Here is a 21,070-nt window from a genome sequence, read left to right on the forward strand (position 1 = left end):
CAACTATACTTCATAAAAAAAAAATGAAGCACGGGTATTTCTAAAGTTTGCCATGGCTATCTGGACTGTATATTCCACTATATAACCTACTATGCCCCTTAAATAAATGTAAAAGTCATTTCATTTGAAGTCATAGGAATTCTTTAAAGTCTACAATGTCTCCCTTCACATTTAAATTTTACTCTTAAGATCCTATCAGATTTTGACCAGAATTAAAGTCTTAACATCCCCTTAAATCTAATATCCAGGCAGCTGTTTTTGTGATTCACCCATTATAACAATCTTTCCAAAGTTTTTTTTGTTTTCTTTTGTTTTTGTTTATTTATTTGTGGCCGTGTTGCGTCTTCGTTGCTGTGTGCAGGCTTTCTCTAGTTGCGGAGAGCAGAGGCTACTCTTCGTTGCGGTGCGCAGGCTTCTCACTGCAGTGGCTTCTCTTGTTGTGGAGCACAGGCTCTAGGCGTGCAGGCTTCAGTAGTTATGGCACATGGGCTCAGTAGTTGTGGCACATGGGCTCAGTAGTTGTGGCTTGCGGGCTCTAGAGCTCAGGCTCAGTAGTTGTGGTGCACGGGCGCAGTTGCTCTGCGGCGTGTGGGATCTTCCCAGACCAGGGCTCGAACCCGTGTCCCCTGCATTGGCAGGTGGATTTCCAACCACTGCGCCACCAGGGAAGTCCTTCCAAAGTGTTTTGTGCTTCTACTTCCTGTTAATAATTCTCACTGCAAAGTACAAATCATATTACTAAGCTTTATTGACCTACATACTATTCCCATAAAATTTGTATGTCTTTTGAAATAACTGCTTAAAGCTTAGCTTGAAAACATTGTTTTACATGTTTTTAAATTGTCTAAAAATATTAAGAAACATTTTTTTTAGTTGTTTAAAATTTTTTACATGACAACTGACAAGGCTTAAAAGTTCTAGTGTCTTAGCTGTAGTGCTCCCTTAAAATCAGCTTCTTATTTTAAAGTTTTTTCTTTTAATTCTAGAACTGTTTGATAAAATAACATAATGCAAGTAGATTTTTCCTGACATTGTTCTCATCTTATAGAATTTTGAATTAATCTCTAGAGTACATTAGATGATTCTAAAATTAATATTCCTAGTTTCAGTAAGAGGGCTGTATATGCTGCTTTATGAAGATTGTGTTTGAAATGTGTTACATGAATAATATGATTTTAGAATAAATATATTAAATTACTGAGTTCCCAGACATCATATGGTATCATATATAATATTTTATGAGTATATTTGTTATAATTAACAGCCATGAAAGCTATGAATTCCATGTTGGCACTCAGAAATTTTGGTTCTGCTTTTTGTTTGATGTTTCCAGATTAGTCTCACAGATGTCCAGATATGTCCTTTTAATATATTTTTAGTCTTTGGCTTCTTCACTGAAAAGTACACTCCATGACAACAGTTTACTAAAGAGTCAAAGTCATTTCCTTATCATTCGATATTTAGCAAAAATAACTTAATAAATTATATGTGATTTCATACTGCAGAGTTAATTTATGGTAGTTCCTTAGTAATCCCGCACATTTAAAAAAAGCTTTTTACTGATATTTGGAAAATCACAGATTTTTAAAACAAATTTAAGAACATTAAATTCAGCACTAATTTAAAGAACCCGGTAACATTACAAGTAAGGGGGGAGGCATTTAAAAGGAGGGGCATTTTGGAAGGACTGGGGCAGGGTTTCCTGCAGCACTTGCTTGTAGGTTAGCTGGGCTGTGCTGCCAGCACCAGGTCCTGAGGCAGGAATCTCAGTGCTGTGTAGAAATCCAGTTGTCCCTTCTCCTGAGGGTGAGCTTTCTTGTTGAGAGAGAGTATATAAGGGGGAAGGTATTGGGGTTTTTCCCTCCAAAACAAACAAACAAAACAATTACAGTTACTACTATTTGTTCTCATTACCTTTGATTTATGTCCTCCACTGTGAAAAATATCCCAGCTCATTTCCCTAGTCATCGGTGGACCAGTTTGAAGGTTTTGAACTTTTTCAAATTGGGAAAGATGTTGGTGATTTGCCACCTCCAGTAAATGTTTTTATTTCTAGGGTCATGGGATGTTGCCAGATAAATTTTGTCAAGATCTTATAGCTGATATTTTCCTTTGTTTTTCTAACCTGACTAGTGACTGTGGTGAGAAGAAGCTATCAACTGACAAAAATCTGTCTATCATTAACTAGAGATACTTTTCTATGTAATTATCAAGTGCTGTTGGGTAACTATCCAGTATTCAGTTTAAATCACAGATTCTATTTTTGGATTAATAAGCTCTGTCTTCTCTCTCTAGTCCAGAATGTAAGTGATATGCTTGCCCTATAGTGTAGTAGGTGCTCAGTGTAATTGAGTAATTTTGTAAAGGAGGCAATTTAAAAACACATCATAGTCATTAGTAGTTATTGGATATTTTTAAATGTACAGTTAAAAGTTTATAAATTTATGATATAGCTTCATTAACTTGGGATATTCTTTATTCCTTTAATATACCTTGCTTCTGTTAGGTAGTTAACCACAGGACAGTTAACCTTGATTTCATAGTTTGAATGAGTAATAATATTTAAAAGATGAAACCACCATCTATGGATTTAGAATGTGTGGTAGCAAGAGCATTAGTCATAACTTTCCTAGACCTGTGTGTTTGTTTATGCTTTGGAAATACTTCCTTGCTATTCATCTCTTTATCTGCTGGTACTACATAGAGCGTGCAAATGCCATCCGTTATTTCCAAGATGTTGAGGAAACCAGCCATGACATACCAGGCAAGCTTTGATTTGCCACCTGTTACTCTCGGGGAACGGTTGGAAACTTAATGAGCATCCACATGCCTTCCACACTGCTCTCAGGAAATGAGCAAAGTGCCTAAATACAGACAGCGGACTCATCCATCTATCACCTCAGGGTCCCACTCAGAGAAAAGTACTAATACCTTCGGCATACATAAAAGTCACTAAGAACAGGCATCACTTAATTTCAAACTACTCTTAAGCTTCCTGAACAAGTATTGGAAAGTGCTCTTACCATGTGGAAGACATTTGGAATTCCTATTTCATGCATTCATGGTTCATATAGTGTTAAGATGTTCAGCCGGGAAGATTAAATTATTGTACGTTGTACATTGCACAATGTGCCATGCAAACATTGGTCTTCTGGAATAAGAATTGAGCTCAGAAAATTATTTTGATAAACAAGCCTTTAAATATATTTTTCATGGGTAAAACTTTATTGTGAGTAGCTTTTTCAATATCACATAAAAGGGTAAGATTCAAAGTTCCTAGTTTTAAACATTTTTTTCTTTCCATACATTTTGAAAAATTGCTTACCCCTTTCATGGTTACGTTACCCTAGTAATTAAGTCATGAAGAGCAGTGATCAAGAACCTTGTCTTTAGAACCAGACCACCAGTGTGTAGATCCGGGTTCTACCCCTTACCAGTTTATGAAGCTTTATCATGATGCTGGGCAAGTTACATAATCTCTCTGTGCTGGGTTTCCTTATAAAATGGGAATTATTATTATACATAACTCAGAGGGTTGTTGTGAGGATTACATGAATTAATATACGTGCAGCTCCTAAAATATTGTCAAACATATAGTAAATGCTATATAAATTTTAGCTATTGTTATTTCTTTCTCTTGGAGCAGCTCAGAATATTGGAAACATTGTTTGTGCACCTGTTCTATAGAGTCTTTCCTCCTGTGAGTCATTTCAACCTAGAGATCATAAAGCCATTTACACCCTGCAGGTTCATAGATTTAAATTCTGAAAACTCCTTTGCAGTGATGGTTGAATGTTACCTTTAAGAGCAGTAAGATAACCTATTTTCTCTTGAAACATGACATCACACTATTCCCCTTTTCCTATAACCCAATGTATTCCAGGGATAAAGGATGAGGAAACACAGTGTTCTGGGCATAAGACATGGTACTGTCTTAGTTCTCCTTCCCGACACTGTTCACAGGAAAAGCAAAAGGAAAACTTGACATGTAATAATGGAAATCTCTAGGCCCCATTCATAGTGTTGCCCAGCCCAAGACATTTTTTACAAATATGAATTTTCAATGCTTGTTTTTCTCCTTTCAGCGTTGACTACCAGTGTATCTCATCATATTTAGAAAGTAAATTGGGAAAAATGTACCTGATACATTAAAACGAATACAATAGGGAGACATAATACAGTAAAAATGACATCAAATCAGAAAAACAAATCATTTAGGTGGCAAAGAAATTTTTACAGTATTTTCCCTCAAAGCTTGATATTTTTGTTCTGCCTTCCACATTAGTGAAAATTTGACATTCAGATCAAGAACTTGAAGGTCAGGAGACAGTAACTAACTCTTTACACTTTGTTATATAAAATCATCCTTGACACTAGATCATATAAGCACTAACTAACTTTTACAGGTGGCGGAAACATTATTTTGTCATTCTGAGGATTAAGTATAGTGCTCAGTAATCTATAGAAACTTATCTTCTAAATACACTGGAGATGAGGTTCCTTCCTTAGAAACATCAAATCACATTTTTAAAATAACAGAAGAAAGTTTTTGGAAGTAACATAGGACGTGAAATGAATTTGTAAAAGAAAAAAGAAAAAGAATACTGGTTAAAAGGATAGCATTGTGTTATTGTTACTTATAATTATTTCCTGCTTGCACAAAGTGCGTCTGAGCAGTTGAATAGTTTAAGAGTCCAATTAGGAAACTCATACAACCAGAAATCAGAGATTTTTTAGCAGCCATAACGAAACCTCGACTAAATACACCAATTGTGCTTTCGTGATGTAATCCTGTTAAAAAAAAAAAATCAGAAACTTATGTTTTCTGGATTTTAAATAAACTTGCTATTGTAGTTCATTTTCATCATAGCCACCAAGATGTTTTAATTTATGCTCAAATGTGATCCTTCAGGGAAATAAGTGTTTGGGGGGCAGACTCTACTTTCTCATTCTTTTTTTCCCCCTCAATAATTTTACAAATCAATCATTACCAAAACTGGCTGCCTGAAGGTTCTTATTACAACAAATGTTCTTGCTGTAATCCTCAAAAGTAGGTATCATGCTGACTTGAATTCTAATTAGCCCTTAAGCAAGAAGAATATTGTATGGTTAATGCATTCAGTGTCAAGACACATTAATCAAAATTATTGGTGAAGCTTTTAGCACCCAGGCAAGTCAGCACATATTTTTCAAGCCCTGTTGTACTATTTTTTGGGCAATGAAAATTGGATCTGCTTGGGGTAATAAATATCATGGAAAGCATGACTTGGTTTAAACTAGTATATTAGAGGTTTTTTAGACAGGTTAAAAAAATAATATCTTTTACTCCTTTAATTGATAATGACTTATAAAAATAAAACAAATGGTATTAAATGAAAAACCAGAGATTTTTCTGTGGACAAGAGATAATCAGTTAGGACTTTCTGTTCACTATTCCATTTAACAGATGGTAGGTTCTGGAAGTTTATAGGGAAACACCTGGTGAGCCATTTCTGTAAGAATGAAGCTGTCTCTTCATTCTTACCTTGACTAGTAATTCCATCTACATATTTGATGACTCTTCTCACCTATATGAAAGACATCCTTTATGTAGATTTGACAACAGATTATTAAGTGAACTGTCCCAATAGCCATTTAAAAGATAAAGTAAGATCATCTAAAATACTTTCTTGCCATGTATTAAATGTGAGTTTGAAGAAAAATCAGTCCAGATTTTATTATGGAATTCCAAGACTTAATGACTTAATAACGGTCATTGTTAGATTTCAGAAAGATCATGTTTTTAAAGAATTTCCTAGTTTTACCTTGTGTTTCTATAATATAGAAGGCCAGGTTTTGTTGCCTTCTTGGTTGGTGAAGATGGTAATTGTTTGAGTTATTTGGAGGGTTTTTGTTTTGTTTTTCGGGGTTTTTGGCCAGAATACACAGAATTTAAACTATCTCAACAGGCTGTTTAAATTTTTTAAAAGTAATAGCAAATGAGTTGAGCAAAAGTGGCTTCAGTCAAAAATCTTACCTTTGCAGCATCTTCCTTTTATCCTTCAGAGTGAATAGATCCCAAATTCCCATAGCTAAATCTTCTTGTAGTTTACTTCATTTCTCTGTGTACATATTGCCAATTTATGAAAGAAAACAGAGAAAGAGAGAGAGGGATAAACTCTAATACTGACACTCTAATCAACAAGGGAACTTTTTGTTTGGTGCAAAAAACAGGATAATTTTTCAAATATAGCCCATATTAGTTACTATGACTTATTTTCATTGAGCTTTATACTACAAGATCAAAGTTGTGGCTGCTGAAAGGGTTAACTATAGTTGGAAAGATCAGTGTGAGACCATTAGGCCTTCCTAAATTGGTCATGTATAAGTACACGTTTGATTTCAGCTATAGCTATTGTTTGTAGATTTGTTTCTGCATCTTTATGTGCCCTAGGATGTTTAAAGCTTTCATTCAAATTAGCCACCTGTGTCAGATTTTCAGATAGGTCTGTTTGCTGCTACTCCCAGCAGTTTATTACTAGACCTACCTAACTGTGCTTTATCCTGAATTAATAGCATTTATTCTTCCCAACGTGAATCCCAGTTTAGTTGCCAGAACCACAGATACTTCATTATTCATCTTTTCTACCAGCTCAACATAGGAAGATATGTTACTGTCTTGGTACTGAGACCTAGTTTTTTAACTCATTGGTGGTGAGCTCATTAATTAATGTTGAGAAGAAACAAAGGACAAAACTCATGAAACAACTCAGGAAGAAATCAGATGTAATATTTAAGATAAGACCAGAAAGTTAAACCAAATTTTTATTTTCATTTTGAAATTTGAAGCTGCATCCATGCCATATTGCAGTAGCATGAACAGAGCTGAGATTTCTGTTTCTCTGACAACCGTCTGATCACTGGTAGGCATGTGTTTTGGGTAGCAGAATTTGGTGCCAGCCATTACTTGTGTTTTAGTGATTAAAACATTGGATTGTTTTAAGGGTTCTGATAAACAGTGTTGTATATTTTTTATTTCCAGGCTTTGGTTAAATCACAGCTCTGTGTTTATTTTAAGAGTTAGATATTGCATTGTTTATATTTTCCCATTTGTCATAAGGGTAGATCTAGTTGGACATTACCAGGACCAGTGAAGACAAAACAACAACAAAAATAGCAGATTATCCTGGGTTTAATTGTTCTGGTCATGGTAGAGGAACAGGACATTTTAAGATGCTTGTCCCTCTCCATTCTTCCTCTTCTCTTGGCTTGCTCCATCTTTCTCCCTGCTAGTTGGTTGCTTTCACTCTTTTGCTTTCCTTCCACACAGGATCAACAGCTCCAGTATGAATGGAATCCCAGTTAACTTGTAATCTTATTCTCAGTGATAAGAAAAGTAAAAACCTAAAATACTATCTCACTTGAGATAGTGAGTGAATAGGTAGAGAGGTGAAGGAAAATTTAGAATACATATATATATGAAATGAGATATATATATATATATATATATATATATATATGAGAAAAACAGATTAAAGTGGCTGTGAAGTAATTAGTGCTCTTAACTTATTCTTATGCTATTGATTGGTGCCTTGGTATTCACGACAAACCAATGTTTAATGCCTCTGCCTTTCCTTCATTTTTCTTAGCCATTTTTTGGTTGTCATTTTTTAAAAAAGCACTAACACATCATACTGAAAAGATTAATATTGTTTCAGAAAAGGTCATATTTTAGTGTTTTCACTTTATTGGTAGAGCTATTTGACTTGCTGTTTACCTGTATAAATCCACGTTTCCCTAATTATGACAGCCAGCATCTGCCCTTTTCAAAGGATCCCTGCCTTATGTTCCCATGTTATTCCAACAATGGCTCACTCAAATTATAATTGGGTTTTCTAATTCGGGTAATTGCCTTGTAAATAAGAGAAAGAAAAAAACTACATTTAATTGTTCCTTAATTAAAAGTATTATAAGAGCTTAGTTCCATTATAGTTCCAATTTCCTCTATTGCATCTCTCCCCCACCTTGTCTATTCAGAAAATATGTGTGAATAACTTCCAATTTAGCAATCTCCTATTTCCCATTGATTATATGAGACTAGATATGTAAAAACAGCTCTGAGAAGCATCATACAGTCCAATAAAAATAGTTACTTCTCCTGTGTATTGTCCTGAAAAATTAGGTAACCTCATTTTTGTGTGGTTTGATTTACTTCATACAATGATTTTGCAAAAGTGTTTTGTGTTTGAATCATATTTCAGCTGCTTTCCCCTACCTTCCTTTGACTCAGTCTCTTTCCTCTATCCTGGTTAACTAGAACTGTGACTAAAGTGGATTAACCACTTGCTTATTCTTTTGATCACATTAAAGTATTTGTAGAACCATAGGTTGTCATAACCTTTCTCCTAGACATTTTAGGAAATTCTAGGACCTTTAAACTCTACATCAATCCTTGCCAAAGAGGCAAGATTTTTTTTTTTAAGGATTACATTTATTTAGGGAAATTTAATAGGTATGACCATATTCTCCTTTCCCTTTCTTACAGGAAGAAACTCATTCTTAGTAAACCTGTCATTTCTCTACCTTACACACTTTTCGTTTTGCAATCCTAAATGCTCTGGCAGATGGATATTGTCTCATAAAACGATGATATATTCACATGAGAAAATTTAGGGTTACTTCTTGAAAGGAGTTGAAGAGGTATTGAGTATAACCCCATACAGGTTGCAAAGAATCAAGAAGTCACCATGTATATCATGGTGTATATGTATATACACCATGTATATGTGTATACATATATATGTGTATACATGGTATATACACCATGAAATTGTGTTACTCTTTTTTTGATATACATGTATATCTCTGTAATTAGCTGCAGAGGTGTTATAATACCACTACCACTAATAATAATAATGATAGCTAGCATTTTTGAGCCTGTAAGATAAGAACAACAATAACATTTATTGTTTACTTACTTTGTTCTAGCGGTGGTGCTAAGCGCTTTGCTTGAATTATCCAATAAGTCTTGACTAAGTCACCCCTTAATGACACCAGAATCTTTCATTATTTGGCACCTCAGGATCACAGCTTGCAAAGCCAGGCTTTAACTCAATTCTGTACCTTTGTACCAACAGTTCTCAAAGATTTAACCTCAAAACCCTTTTACACACTTAAAAATCAGGATTGAAGGAGTTTTTATTTATGTAGGTTATACCTATTGATATGTCTGTATTAGATATTAAAACAGAAATTTAAACAATCCATTATATGTTAATTAAATAACATTTTTATGAAACACAACTGAATTTTACAAAACAAACAAAAAATTAGCAGGAAGAATGACATTGTCTTTTTTTTTTTTTTTTCAAATCTCTTCGATGTCTGGCTTAATAGAAGGCAGCTGGATTCTCATATCTGCTTCTGCATTCAATCTGTTGCAATTTGTTGTCTTGGTTGAAGCATATGAAGAAAACCCAGCCTCATACAGATATGTAATTGCACAAGGGAAGATTATTTTAATACCCTTTCCATGAAATTGTGTACCCCAAACTCTACAAGTAGTAGTTTTAACTTAAAGGTTAGGTGCAATATGAAATCTGAAACCATATCAATGAATCGATCTTTCCTACTCTGTACACTAATAAGGGTAAGTGAAAAGGCACTCTGAGAACCTCTGGTATAAGTCTAGGAAGGTAAAAAACAGTCCAACCAGCTCAAGACCATGAGTAGACATATTTATGCCTTATTTCAATAATTGTCTTTCAAGCCTGAGACGGAAAAGAGACCAATGATTATTTCCTCCCAATCCTGCCAAGATATAGACAGGATGGAGACAATGTCTCTAAAGTAATTGAGAGCTCTGGCATTAAATAAACATGAAGCTGTGATCCTAAAGTTAAGTATGCTGTTGTTCCCCTTGAATAAATTGAAATAAGAAACGAATGTATCGAGATGGTAGATGCTTTCTTAGAGTGGCATGATAAAGTACCACTAATCATACTCAAAGCCTTTAAAATAAGCCAGTATTAATAATGCTAAAATTGTTGAGTGTCCAATGCATTGCTAATTTTATATCTTGAAATAAAAATTTTCACCCTGAACATTCTGTGTAAAGGAAATTGCTATCCATTTAACTCAGGAGAACTTAAATATATTATGTTTTTAAAAAGGAAGAAAAAACACTTTGGTCACTGAGATCACAAAGCCTTATTTATTTATTTGTGACTTTTGAAACTGCATGCTTCAACTTTTTATAAACTAAACACTAACCTAAATAAGAAATACATTCTTGCAACATTTACTCTTTTTTCTTCTCTTTTATTAGTATGCTTTAACGGTACTTCTATTTGCTTTGCTAACAGTGAAATCATTTTATTTCTACTTGAAGATTTGCAAGAGTCTTGTCTACCTGTAAACTTTCCACCTATTAACTTGCATTATATTTTCATGACAGTAAGTTGTTACTAATGATACACATGAACTTTAATACAGCTTTTTTCTTGAGGGTGGAGAGGGAATATTTATATATTTGTGTAAATCATTTTATTGGGAGAAATGTCTTACTTGTAAGTAAGTATATTTCTTATGTATTTTGTTTAAAATAACAAGTTAAACTTTTTTTACAAGAAATAGAATGGTCATCATTGATTTTTCTGAATATAGTTGATTTTCATTTTACACGATTAAGAGATTGATCCAGAATTATTTGTTCAGATTTTCCTCTCCGTTATATGTAAAGGTATGGAGACAGGTAGAACAGAGTTATAGAAATTTCACAAACAATAAACCTAAAGCATTCATTCCCCTATGCTTTTTTTTTTTCTTAAAGCAGTACCATGAGCATAAGAGCTAGAGATAATCCATTTCAGTTATTTATCGCCGTTCAGCACATTTTGCAGTGCTGATATCCTTTTGTTCCCTGCCCAACACCAAGGTTTTATACAGCATATTTTAAAAAATCACTATTGCAGAAGTATTTGATGACACTCTAACACTTCTTATCAAACATCCTCTGTATCTTCCTGCTCAGCTCCGAAAAACAAATGTTGAAATATAGCTACCTTAGAAAAAAATCAAATATATCAAACAACATTAGCTACTGCTCCAGAAATAATCCAATGGGGGGAAACAAATAAACAAACAAATCCCAGAAAACATGGGAACAGAGCCATTATGTTTTTGTTTTGTTTTTCTTTGCTTTAAAACATTGTTATAGATTTCAGGAAGTTAGACTTTTACATTTGAGCTCACGTTGTTAAGAAGAAAATAAAACTTTAGAGTTTATATGTGAACACTGGTCTCAGGTGTTTTCTGATGCCAAATACCTGGTGTCTTTTCCAACACCAGTTCTCCAACTCTGATTCTCTGACACCAACTGCATGTCCTACAATTCAATCCTATTGTGACACTAACTACTCAGGATTAGCATCAGATTCCATAGGTTTAAGGGTTCAGTCCCACAAGACTGCCCTCACTTCAGACCCCAATTACAAGTACCACCCACCTCACCCCCTCCCCCTTACCTGAACTTACGTCTGGCTTGGCTACAAATTCCAGGGTACTCACAGCCACCCTCTCCCACTCCCACTCAAGTTTGATAATTTGCAACAGTGACTCACAGAACTCAGGAAAATACCATACTTACCATTACAGTTTGTTATGAAAGATTAAAATGAGCAGCCAAATGGAGAGGTACAAAGGGTGAAGTCAAAAGTGTCCTGAGGGCAGGAGCCTCTGTCCCTGTGGAGTTGGGGGCCACCACCCTGCCAGCACATGGATGTGTTCATCAGCTCAGAAGCTTTCTAGTCCCCATTGCTTTGGAAGTTTTATGAAAGTTCCATTATGTAGGCGTGATTGATTAAAGCATTGGTCATTGGTGATTAAACTCAATCTCCATCTCCCTCTCTGGAGATGGTGAGAGGAGGGGAAAGGTTGAAAGTTCCAACCTTCTTATCACAGCCCCGACCCTGAAGCTGTCTAGGGGCCCACCATAGTCACCCCATTAGCATAAACTCAGATATGTTTGAAAGGGGCTCGTTAAGAGTAACAAAACATGCTCCTGTTACTCTTATTACTCAGGAAATTCCAAAGGTTTTAGGAACCAGGAACAAGACCAAATATATATTTTTTATTATACCACAACTGGGTTTCCTCCAGGTGGTAGAGAAGAGATTTTGAGGCTGGGCAAGAAGAGATTTTTTGCTTTCCATCCGAACATTACTGAATCTCTTCCCTAGCCACACCCACTGTATCAGTTATCAATTGCTGCCTACCATACAAGCCCCCCAAATGGGAGTGGCTTAAAACAATAGTCCTCTCACAGTTTTGGAGGAACAAGAATTTGAGCATGGCTCAGCTGGGTGCCTCTGTCTCAATGTCTCCCATGAGGATGCAGTCAAGCTGTCAGCCAGGGCTGTGATCTCATCTGAAGACTCTACTGGGGTGGAGCATCTCCTCCCAAGTTCACACATGTGGCTGTTGGCAGACGTTGGTCCTCACCATGGGGACCTCTCCATAGGGCTGCTCATGGCAGCTTGTTTTCCAGAAAGCAAGTTGATTCAAGTGAGAGAGAACAAGAGTCCCCAGGATGGAAGCCACCATCTTTTTATAACTTAGTCTCAGAAGTGATATCCCATTACTTCTGCCATATTCTGTTCATTAGATATGAGTCAGTAAATCCAGTGCACACTCAAGCAGAGGGGTTACACAAAGGCATTGAATACCAGGAGGTGGGATCATTGAGGCCCATCTTAGAGGCTACCTACCACATCCACCCTAACATAATGGATCTTGATTTGGTAAATGATAAGAAGCACTGGACAACAGATGTGAAAGGAAATTGTAAAGACATTTGTCTGGTTTCTTTGTCACTTTTACTTTCTCAAGCTCCTCCAAAGCTTTGCTCAAAGTACTGTCGCTGATCAAAACCAGTTCTGATTAATTTTATAGTTAGTAGCTGGATCTCAGCAAGAAAGCTATATACAATCAAAGGAGTAAAATCCCACTAGAAGGAAATCAGTTTAACTTTACATATTTACTGTCAAATATGTAATAATCTCATATGCCCATTTTTTTAAAGGGAGAACCGGGTTTCATTGGTCCTCAAGGAGAACCAGGCTTACCAGGGTTACCAGGAACAAAGGTAAACGTAGTGTTTTTTCCTTCCTTTCTTTCTGAAATTTTTTGTCATATATTTGTAGTCCATTATGTTACTTAGGTGACCAGATATTTTTGCCTAATGGAGAACTAAAGCAGCGTAGCACCTATTCCTAACACTTCTAATGGGAATACCATGTTAAATAGAATAATAGGAAGTTAATTCCAGAAAGCCTTAGGCAAAACAACAGGATGGTGGAATACATTCATTGTTCCAGTTGTCCTAAATTGTACCTAAATTGATACAATGCTATTAGTCTCCTGGCCATATGGAAAAGTGAGGGAATTCTGAGGAGGAGAGGTAGAACTCATTAACTCCTGCTCCTCGTTACCCATTTTAAGACATACGCATAAATCAAACATTATTACTATTCCCCCATCACTCCCTAGATTTCAAAGGCAAGTACTGATGTCATATAGATTCCTAAGTGTCTCATCCCAAAAGGATCCATCCTGAATAACGTCTGCAGAAAGATTCTGTAATGAAAACCATCTCGTGATCTTCCACTTGGCAACCTGAGAGAGGGCCCTAAAAGCAAAATCTATATGCTGCCATATAAAAAACTATGTTGCTGTGGATACAGTCAGAGCCATAGTTCCCTTTTTATCTACCCAGTAAGACATAAAAAGGTACAGCTCTGAGGATGGAACTTTATTCATGACAGAACTCATGAATCAAAGAAGGAGCAAAATTAGATCAAACTACTTTCTTTTATTTTTAAACCATAGCAGTTTTGCCTCAATGTGTATTGCATTCACCAGAAATAAGCCAGGATGATTTCCAAGAGCTCGAGAAATATGTTCATGGTTTGTTCTGACAGAGAAGTCCTCATTTCCGCTGGTCAAGAGAAAATAACTCTAATCCGAGTAAATGGAAACTATGTGTGGCCTAAGGGAGACTAAAACTCTGTCGAATTTATGCAAAATTGCTGTTTTCTCAGCAATTTCTTTTTCACATAATGAGCTGTCAAGCTTATTAACAAAATATGAGGAAAGCCTGTTTTAGCCTGAACAGATTTACACAAGAAATGCACTTTCTGGAATAAAAACAGCTAGAACAAAAGAATAATGAGCATTCTGTGTTCATGTCAGAACTCTTGTATTTATTCAGGCTTGCAGCCTCAGAACCAGGTAGAGAAAGAGGATTGCTTTGTGGATAAGCACAAAGAAACAGGAAACCTGGTCAGTGCTGGAGAGGACCAGGCATGAACATGATCTCTAAATGTTTGTGGCATTTTGTTTGCTAAACAAGGGAAAATAGGAGAAACACAGACTGTGGAGAGTAGAGTTCATCCCTAAATATATTTTCTTTTTTTCACTTATTTTAAACTATTCCACAGTCAAAAAAATCCAGATGTAGAGCCATAAAATCAACATTAATTACTGTTCCTGAAGAACCCAGCCTGATTTTACAGAACAGATACTTTTATAACAGATACTACTCTGAACTCCCAATAAAAGTAAAGACTGTACTGTAACTGTTTTGTATTTCCACAAGAAGGGATGTGAATAAGAAATTCATTTAACAATATTTTGAAGTTAATTTTCAGCTGAATTACCTATCTAACATGAAATTGGTATCATAATGGAAAAGTCATGATTATTTAAAAATCTCTTTCAGCCGAACACTAGTCTTTTACCGGTTGCGTAGGCAGTCTGGATTTGTACCAGTAAATTCAGACTTTAAAAATAAACTAAGTCCTCATATTTTATCCCCAACACAGTGAAGAGAGATCATAATGAAGAAAGACTTATAATTGCATCTAAAAATCTGTTTTATGTACTGCTGTATTCTCAGCATCTGTATAGTGCCTGAGAGAAACCTGCATCAGTCTAAAGAAATAGGACTTATTATGAATAATTTAGAATACTTTGTATAATATTGTTTATTCATTAATTCAACACACTTTTTGCCAGACATTTTTCTAGTATTTGAGAATGTGGAATAAATGCAATAAAAACAGTCTCTACTCTACTGAAGCTTACACTGTAATATGTGTAAGAAAGGGGTGGAAGAAAAGAAAAAAGTAAACAAATATATAATGTAATTCCAGAGGGAGAGTAATAAGCAACTGATTAGGGGCATGATGATAATAAGTGATTCTAGGTAAACATATATAGACTCCACTACTCTGGTAAATACTACAGAGAAATGATTTTCTACAATTTTTGTTTTTCTCTAAAATAAGATTATAGTTACCATTTTAGAATTCTTCTGTAAAATATTAAGAGCAACACCAAACATGGTATATACATATTTAAATAAAAATTCCATGTACCAGCAAAAGTGCTTCAGTCTCTAATCTCTGGAAAATCCCTTCTGGAGCACTTTTCCATCTCCTGCATCCAATCAAGTCCCTTGTCTTTCTCCCAACCTCTCCATTGTCCCACTCCCTTTTGGTTCATGCTGAGAAACCTACTGAGTCTTCTTTATCCTGGCCCTAATCTATCCCACCTCCCCTGCAAAACCACGAAGGCTTCCCACAGTGGGCATGGTACAGACAAAGATCTTGGAATTTAAAGCCCTACATCACCCATAACAGATCCAAATCCTATTTTCTTTTCCTTTCCAAGAAGAATCAGTCCTTCAGTGAGAAGGGTGCCTCCCTCATCCATAAACATACCATCACCAGAAATCAAAACTTGTTTGATTATTGAAATTCTACCCATCGTGCAGGAAGCTGAACCCTCTCAAGTCTGTGTTCAGGGAGTGTAAAACAGCACCGCCTTCCTGAAGGGCAATTAGCTAGCTTTTAAAATGTTTATACTTTTTGACACAGCCATTTGCCTAGTAGGAATTTATCCTAAGAATATGACCAGAGATGTGCAAAAGATTTACATACAAAAACATTTATGCAAAAATTGAAGATTGACTACAGTCAGTTCTAAATTACAGCTCTCCCACGTTAAAGGCTTTGGGCAAGTTATTTAACCTCTCTGAGCTTCAGTTTCCTCATCTGTAGACTATGGATACTAACACCTTTCTCATTTGTCCTGAGGATTAGATAGGATAATGCATGTAAAGTGTTGTGTGCAGTTCCTGCACTCATCAATAGCACAGTTATAAACAGTGATAATTATAATATACACCCTACCCCATCCTTCAGGACATGACCCAAGTCTCACCAAAAGGAAGTCAATCTGGACCATTGAAAACCCTGTGGAGTTTCTTCATCTCTCACATATGGCCTTACATTACTCCTTAACTCTTAACTATTTTGTTCATGTGGATCTTATCTAACTAGAGCACTAGCTCCCTGTGGGCAGTGACCATGCTCATCCTTCCCAGAGCTATAAATATAGTAAAAGCTGTAACACCTATGGATCTTGTACCATGCCAAGCACTTTCCATTTCTAGGTTATGAAACCAGTACTCTAATTTTCTCCATTTTACAGAGGAAACTGAGGCTTTCAGAACTTAACTAACTTTCCCCAAAACACAGAACTGGTAAGTATTCCAGAGCCAGGAGTAAAGCCCAGAATATCAAATTACAAAACTTGGCACTTTTGCCATGCTTCGGAAGATCTTAAAAAGTTGCTGCAGACTGAAAACTATGTCCATGCCTGTTGTGAGGTATTAATGATGGCCCTTATCAATTCCCTTTAAAGGTCTTTCTGGGACTTCCCTAGCAGTCCAGTGGTTAAGACTCCGAGCTTCCAATGCAGGGAGCACGGGTTCGATCCCTGGTGGGGGAACTGTGATCCCACATAGGACGTGGCCAAAAAAAAAAAAAGTCTTTCCATTTACCAACATAGGTATCTGACAGGCATTTACCAAACCATTTCCTTGTCTATAAAACGGGAATGAAAATGCAAACGTTGAATAATTATTTTGATTATTAAATGAGATAATCCATGTTGAGGTTAATACAATGCTGAGTATGTGGTAAATAAATAGTAACTTTCTGCTTTCTTTGATTTTATTCAACTCACTCATTAACCTACAGGGACTAGCTGTGGGTGATAGGGGGCGCCATTTACCTATTTTGCGATTTGTGACAGGGCGACCGTGGGGAGGCAGGGCATCCTGGAAGAGGGGATCGAGGGGAGCCTGGAGCCCCTGGACCAAAGGTCAGTTATTCTCACACTGGAAAACAACATTCTCTGGTTTGGAAATGTGTGCCACTTACTTTAGAGCATGCAACTAAAATAAAATTATTCAAGGGGTGTTAAAACAGCCAAAATCACAAATAATTCATTGAAATTCATACCAATTCGTTATTTTCTAAAAAGGGTTTTACAATTCACCTTTTCCAGTTTACTCTGTTCTGTTCAGTCAACAAATTAATAACACATCCAAATATAAATCGGGAGGTACTGTCACACTAACACCTTACCACTCGATGTATATTAAAACCTACTGAGGAAAAAGTGGATCCGTGCTGTGTTAGTTTCTATGGTAATTTTATTGTGTGTAACACCTTGAAAGTATGAGGGCTAAGGATTTATTTGACTGTTCAATCTATTCCTCTAAACGTCCTGCAAACTAGTATGGTAACACTTTATTTTAATAACCCAACCTAGAGACACAGGAAATGATTTACTCTTTGATGAAAAGGAAATTTATGCAAACACTGTTGAGACTAATGAGAATTAGTCACAGAACTCTTCCCACCCGCTGATGGGTGGGCAGTCTTCAGAATTATAATGGCATGAAGGTTGGTGGAGAGACCAGGGAGTGAACTAATGATACGGTGATAATACTTATGTTCAGTGTTGTAACAGCCTACATTATATAGAGTCATATATTGAGGCAGTTAAAATAAAGTGTTTCCATTTTTCTTTATTATTCTGAGTCACTGCTAATTTCTTTTTTTTCTGTTCTTATCTCCCTCTGTCATTTTCTCTTTTTCATCTTCATATTCTTCTATAATAGGGGAAACAAGGTGAATCAGGAACTAGAGGCCCAAAGGGGTCAAAGGTCAGTAACCGGGTAACCATTTTAATGTAACATGAGGCCGTCATGTAACATGTGCCTCTTCCACAGAGAATCATGTTTTAGATTAAGCTCTTTCACACACTGGGATTGCAGTAATTTCATCCCTATGATGATATCTCAGAACAGTTGGTTTGTTTCATCTTGTTTGTTTTTGTGTTCTTGTGCTTCAGACCTTTCTTTATGAGAAATTGTATTTCCTGTTTCATATGTATAGCTTACTTGGAAAAAATTAAGTACTTTACTTAAATTATATACAGTATAATCTTATTTTTTATTTCCTGGCTATCTTTGTGATAAATGTTCAGATTATACTTTGCTTTTAAGTCAGTTGACTCCCTTCATTCCATTAAAATTTCACCACCAATTGAAATTCTCTCCTTTATCATGCTCTTTATATAGTACCTGCAATAATCTATATACTACTAGCAGAATCATGTTATTAATCATGTTATTAATCATGCTAATAATGTGGAAATTGGGGAAAACAGCAGGAATTAATAATTCCCCATTCATAGTGAAATTTTATTACTGTGGTCAATGTTATTAGCATAATGTGGATGGAAAAATTATAATCCCTTTTCCTGCTCATCTTCATTGGTCCTTATCCAGTTTATAAGAATATGTAGAAAGACATATAAAAATACTTTGAATTCTATTTAGGAAAAGGGCCCTGTAAATTTTAGGCTATTTTAAAGAACCTTCAAATCTACACACGTTCAAATCTCTTCTCCAAAATTTCTGTTTAGACTTCTGAAAATTTTGAGTGTTCTCAGTGATGCATTTGCAGTTTGAGGTTTAGATGATTCCTGGTGTCTCTTGGCGGGGACGGGAGGTGGTCATCACACCATAAATGGACATTTAGAGACTTTTCATATTGCATTGAAAAAAAGAGAAAGCTGTGTTTGCCCAGATCTTGACCTTCAGCCCCGCCAACCTGGCCCAGCTAGCTGCTGTCCGCTTCAGCACTTTCTGAGGGCTAAGAGACCTGTACCTGTAGAAAACTTTTCCTTAGATCCTCGTCATCAGAGGGAGCCCAGCTGGTGACCTTTCCCTCCTAATCTCCCTAGAATGAGATATCCATTGATCGCTCTTCCTTCCTTGTCCTTATTATCTACACTTCTTCTTCTCAGAGAACAGACAACCCCATTAATTGGTTGGCTCTTTTCCCCCTTGCCCCCAATCTCTTCATATACAGGCAAGAACATGGCTCAATCGGAGAGGTAAAATCTTACTTTGGGTGTCATAGAAACCACTTGCTTTGCTTTTCAAGATCCCGAGGAAGCAAGTTACCATATGTATTGTTGTTTCAAGATACTCTGTCATCTGAAGGGGCAAGTTTAATTCACTTCAGGGGGCATCTTAAAGAAGCATTTGCCACGTCAGTGGTTATTGTATTTCTAGTTGTTATTTTCCACTTCAGAAGTTCATATTAAAAGTGTTGCTGTATGGTATTAAATACATCCTTAGATTTGAGATATTTCTGGTCTGTTGGCCTCACTACTAACTCGGTTTTCTTCTCTTTTCACTGGGGAAAGGGTGACCGTGGAGACAAAGGGGACTCTGGAGCCCTGGGACCAAGGGTGAGTGTGTCTCCTCTACTCTTTTGGCCTCCAACGAGCCTAGATCTGAAGTGTGTGTCTATGTGGCTTTTCACAAGGTACTTGGACTAATAATACCCAACAATAGCACCGGAGGTAGACTACTATGACTATTCCTGCTACTTCCCCCTTTCTTCTTATTTTTCATTGCAGTCACCAGGAGCACTGAGTATGTAGACTGGAACACATTAAGATAAGCCCATAAGGAGAAGGTCTAAAGAACTCTTTCTATCTACTTCCCCTCTGCCAAATGAGCAATAGCAAGCCCATAGCCATCCACCTAATAGAACTTTCCACTTTTCAATTAACTCAATTAAAAAGAAAGCAATAGTCCATATTTTCAGAACCTTTTTAAAGCACAGGCAGGGAATTAGGACATGGCTAATGGAAATTCAGTGGCAGAGCTACTGAGTAGGATAGACATCTTAAAAATATTTGTTCCCTCCTTATAGGTACTGTTCAAAAAAATATATTTGTATTTGTTCCCTATTTGCTCCCATTTTAATGGAATTCTATTCCTGTTAGGAAAGCCAAGCATCTCCTACAGTACAGTGTTCCATCTTCTTAAAAAATGAAGAAGCAATCTATGAGGTGTAGATGAGGAGAAAGAGGTCAGGAGTTGCTTTAATAAATATAGATAAAGCCAACAAAATTTTGCAAGTCAAATCAGATTAGCCTACACATTATAATTTTTAAGAAACAGCTTTTGAGATTGAATTGTATTTCTTTTTTATCCAATTTAATATATTTAACCTACCACAGACAGGAAGTTAGAAGTAGTTTGCCTCCTTTGAAATAAGGACAAACTTTGAACATGATTATTTATTCTAAAGTACATTTGGGCCTTAGTCGGGAATCAATGGTCAGAGAGAGCTGTTTGCTGCTATTTCTGTTTTCGCCACAGTCCCTTCTTCATCCTAGCCTAACCCCCATGATGTTCTCTTGGCTGATTTTTTCATAGGGTCCACCTGGTCAAAAGGGAGATCAAGGAGCCACCGAGATCATAGACTACAACGGCAACCTCCATGAAGCCTTGCAGGTAAGTGACTGCTCCCTGCCCTGACACAGACAATGACACTGATGAGACCCTTGTAATGTGTGTAAATGTCAGCTTCCACCCCCCCTCAGATCTCAGAGGGCTCCACTGCTCAAAGCACACCTTCTCCCTGATCTCCTGAACCCATCTTCTTCTCCCTGCCCCAGTTTATCCTCTTTATTTCCTAGCATTTTTCAATCTTTCCTTCTCTTTCCCTTCTACCTTCAGATGTGCTTTAGTCAGTCTTATCTTAAATCTTATACTGGTTTTGCCAAGCTTTGTCTCCTTGCTTGATACGTGAACCTAGCAAAGCCATTAAGAGCCCTGTGGCTCTGGAGTTTGAGCTGCCTGGGTTCAAAT

General features: G+C 36.4%; 1 protein-coding gene across 1 annotated transcript in view; it reads left to right on the plus strand.

Moving 5' to 3' along the window:
• Window positions 1–21,070, plus strand: part of COL25A1 (collagen type XXV alpha 1 chain) — a 461,378-nt gene that overhangs the window by 407,885 nt on the left and 32,423 nt on the right. The window contains exons 19-22 of the mRNA XM_061191166.1: window positions 13,061–13,123; window positions 17,140–17,208; window positions 19,612–19,656; window positions 20,636–20,713. Of these exons, the coding sequence (XP_061047149.1) occupies window positions 13,061–13,123; window positions 17,140–17,208; window positions 19,612–19,656; window positions 20,636–20,713 (255 nt within the window). The remainder of the gene's footprint in view (window positions 1–13,060; window positions 13,124–17,139; window positions 17,209–19,611; window positions 19,657–20,635; window positions 20,714–21,070) is intronic.

Source organism: Eubalaena glacialis, chromosome 5 (genome assembly GCF_028564815.1).
Source record: "Eubalaena glacialis isolate mEubGla1 chromosome 5, mEubGla1.1.hap2.+ XY, whole genome shotgun sequence".
Lineage (NCBI taxonomy): Eukaryota > Metazoa > Chordata > Mammalia > Artiodactyla > Balaenidae > Eubalaena > Eubalaena glacialis.